A 3,241-nucleotide genomic window follows, 5' to 3' on the forward strand; every position below is an offset into this window, starting at 1 on the left:
AAAAAAAAAAAAAAAAAAAAAAAAAATCCGTGCCCTGAAGCTTTTGTGCGCTGGCTTCCCCTCCTACCCAGTGAGAAGTGTAAACCCCCCTGCAGCCTCGGTGCCCATAAACCCTAGCAAACCCTAAACCCTAGCACACTCTAAACCCTCGTAAACCCTAAACCCTAGACGCTAGCAAACCCTAAAGCCCCCACACTCTAAATCTTAAGCTCTAGCAAGCCCTAAACCCCCACAAACCCAAAACCCTGAACCGTAGCAAGCTTTAAACCCTAACAACTCGCAAACCCTTAACCCTCGCAAACCCTTAACCCTAAACCCTAAACCCTAAACCCTAGCAGTACTTGGTTTGATACTCCTTGGGCATGCTGTACTTCTCGTCAAAACCCTTTTTCAAAAACTCCGTCTGCAGCCACGCAGTCACTGCGTGGCCAGGGGGCTCCGGCCCCACCCGCAGCTGCCTCGCCAGCTGCAGCACAAACCCTAAACCCTAAACCCTAAACCCTAATCCTCAAACCCTGGGCCCACAGCAGCGCTGGGCTCGAAGCAGCGCTGCTGCGGCCGCCCGCGGCGGCGAGAACCGCAGCCCCGCAAACCCCAAACCCTAAACCCTAAACCCTCACGTCTTGTTGGCTGGAGAAGGAACGTTTTTGCTTCTTGAGGAGAACACAAAGGAACTTCAGAATCTTCAGAAGTCTGGCTAGCTGCTGCAGCGTGAGCTGTTTGCTGAGGTGGCTGCCAACGCCAACTTGCTTCTGCAGCGCAGCATGTTTAGCAGCAGCAGCAACGAACTCGCCCCAGTGGGCCAGCTGCCGCTGCTGCTGCTGCTGCTGTGGGTCCAGCTGCTGCTGCTGCAGCAGCAGCAGCACCGGAGCAGCAGCAGTGCCCGTCTGCGCTGAGCCGTCCTGCAGCAGCTGCAGCGGCACCAAATCATCAAGACAAAAAAGTTCTTCTACACAAGTGGCTTTGGGGTTAAATCGTGGCAGCATTTGCTGCAGCATTTGCGGCGGCGCTGCTGCTGCTGCTGCACCAACGCCTGCTGCTGCTGCTGCTGCTGCGGGGCCGCTCGCAGCTGCAGCGTCCTTGCACTCGCTAAACTGCTTCAGCAATGCAGTCGAAGACAAGCCCGCGCTTGGGTCCCGGATGCTCTGATCACAAACCCTAAACCCTAAACCCTAAACCCTAAACTCTAAACCCTGGACCCTGAACCATCGACGAGCTGCAGACGCGAGAAGTGTCTTAAGCCACGGCCTCAAACCCTAAAATAAACAAAAGAAGCGCTCGCGGCTTTTCAGCCTAAAGCGCTTCCCGAGGGTTTAGGGTTTAGGGTTTACCCCTCCCGTGATGACACGCGATTTGTTTCTTGCTTTTTGCTCGTCTTGCTGCAGAGCAGCATAAGCATTGCGGGCTGTTATGTAGCAGCTCCTGAGACAAACAAGCCCCAAACCCTAAACCCTAAACCCTAAACCCTAGAAAACTGGGGTAAACACAGTTGGGCAGTACGCAGTACCCTCTTTTGCTCCTAACGAGCAAATTGAGTGTCTAGGGCTTCAGGAGTACGTGTTAGGGTTTGGAGGCTAGGGTTTAGGGTTTGGGCCCGAGAACTAGGGTTTAGGGTTTAGGGCTTACGACAGAAGAGGGTGGGACTTGAAATAGTAGCTGCGAAGGATCTCTGGTAGAATCTCTTCCTCGAAGCTGCGCACAAAAACCCCAAACCCTAAACCCTAAACCCTAAACTCTAAATGCTGTTGCTTTCCAGTGCATGTGGAGCTGTCTGACGGGATGACCAGTAGAAGGGTGAAATCTCCAAACCCTAAACCCTAAACCCTAAACCCTCGGCGAGTTTGCTTACATCTCTTTGCTGCAGATTCCCTCCTGGAGGGAGATGACAGCAGCTTCTGCTGCTGTTGCTGCAGCGTGCGCCTTGCGCAGCAGCGCGGCCGGGATGCCGTGAGCAGCAGCAGCAGCAGCAGCAACAGCAGCAGCAGCAGCAGTGCTGCTGCTTGCTGCTTTCGTGAAGAAGCTCTCAAACTCGCTGCGGCTCCTAATGGGCTTAGCAGCAGATCGCGCCAGGTGTCTAGACACCTCAATTTGCCCCTCAGTCACCGGCACAGCGCGAGCAGCAAAAGCAGCAGCAACCCAAGACCCCGTTTGCTGCAGCTGCAGACGCGCCTGCAGCAACAGCAGCAGCAGCAGCAGCAGCAGCAGCAGCAGAACAGCTGAGCTCAAGCCCTGCACCAGACCCCAAAATCCAAACCCTCATCCCGCGCCCGCAGACCGACGCAGAAACCCCCACCCCAAACCCTAAACCCCAAACCCTAAACCCTAAACCCTAGACCCTCACTTGGTTCGTGTACTTGAGCTCTTGAGGACTCAAGTGGCAGCCAACTTCCAACAAAGAACGGAGAGACAAAGAGCGGCAGTGTAGAGACACCCGAAGCCCGTCAGAGCCCCGCTGCATTTCTTCCCGTTGCAGCGCATACTGAACACCACAAACCCTAAACCCTAAACCCTAAACCCTAAACCCTAAATTCTAACCCTGGGCTCGGGCCTTCCAGTGGAAGCGCCTGATTTCGAACCCTGAGCCCTAAACCCTAAATGGGAGGTATTATAAGACAGAGCTGCACCTGAATCGTAAACCCTAAAGCCCCAACCCTAAACCCTAAGCCCTAAACCCTAAACCCTAAACCCTTACAAAGTCTTTAGCCCGCTGCTCGGGGGTCTCTTGCAAAAAGAAAGAAAGGCGGCTGCAGGGATAAATAGAAATGCTGCCTGTCTTGTCGTCGATTACAACACAGTATTCCCGCCTACGCACAAACCCTAAACCCTAAACCCTAAACCCTAAACCCTGAACCCTGTACTGAGTTTGCGCAGAGAAATTGTACGTGGGAGTCGGCTCGTCAGCAGCAAAACAACTGTTCATGCAGCAAAAAGCCAGCAGCAGCAACAAGCCAAACAGCAGCAGCAGCAGCAGCACTATTGGGCGTAGGCCCCTTCCTTAGCAGCACAACCGACAGCAGCAGCAGCGACAGCAGCACCAGAATCCGCAAAAGCAACAGCGACAGCAGCAACAACAGCAGCTACAACCGCAACAGCAACAGCAGCAACTACAACCGCAGCAGCAGCAGCAGCAGCAGTAGCAGCAGCAGCAGCAGCAGGCACCTGTTTCCCAGAGTCTGGACCATTCCCCCGAGTGTTTCTTGAAACTTTTTTGCATGCGGCATTTCCTCTGCAACTTTTGCTT

At 54.1% G+C, this 3,241-nt stretch overlaps 1 protein-coding gene across 1 annotated transcript; it reads right to left on the reverse strand.

The window, feature by feature from the left end:
- Positions 1-331: 331 nt before the first annotated feature.
- Positions 332-2,804, reverse strand: ETH_00002150 (uncharacterized protein; the record flags this gene model as incomplete). The annotated part of the gene is made up of 7 exons (XM_013380888.1): positions 332-466; positions 621-1,145; positions 1,332-1,422; positions 1,627-1,692; positions 1,850-2,169; positions 2,342-2,479; positions 2,693-2,804. Coding segments are annotated over 7 exons (1,387 nt in total), but the record flags the coding sequence as incomplete, so codon positions are not given.
- Positions 2,805-3,241: the final 437 nt, after the last annotated feature.

The sequence above is a fragment of the Eimeria tenella genome, genomic scaffold (genome assembly GCF_000499545.2).
Source record: "Eimeria tenella Houghton genomic scaffold, Eth_scaff997, whole genome shotgun sequence".
NCBI lineage: Eukaryota > Apicomplexa > Conoidasida > Eucoccidiorida > Eimeriidae > Eimeria > Eimeria tenella.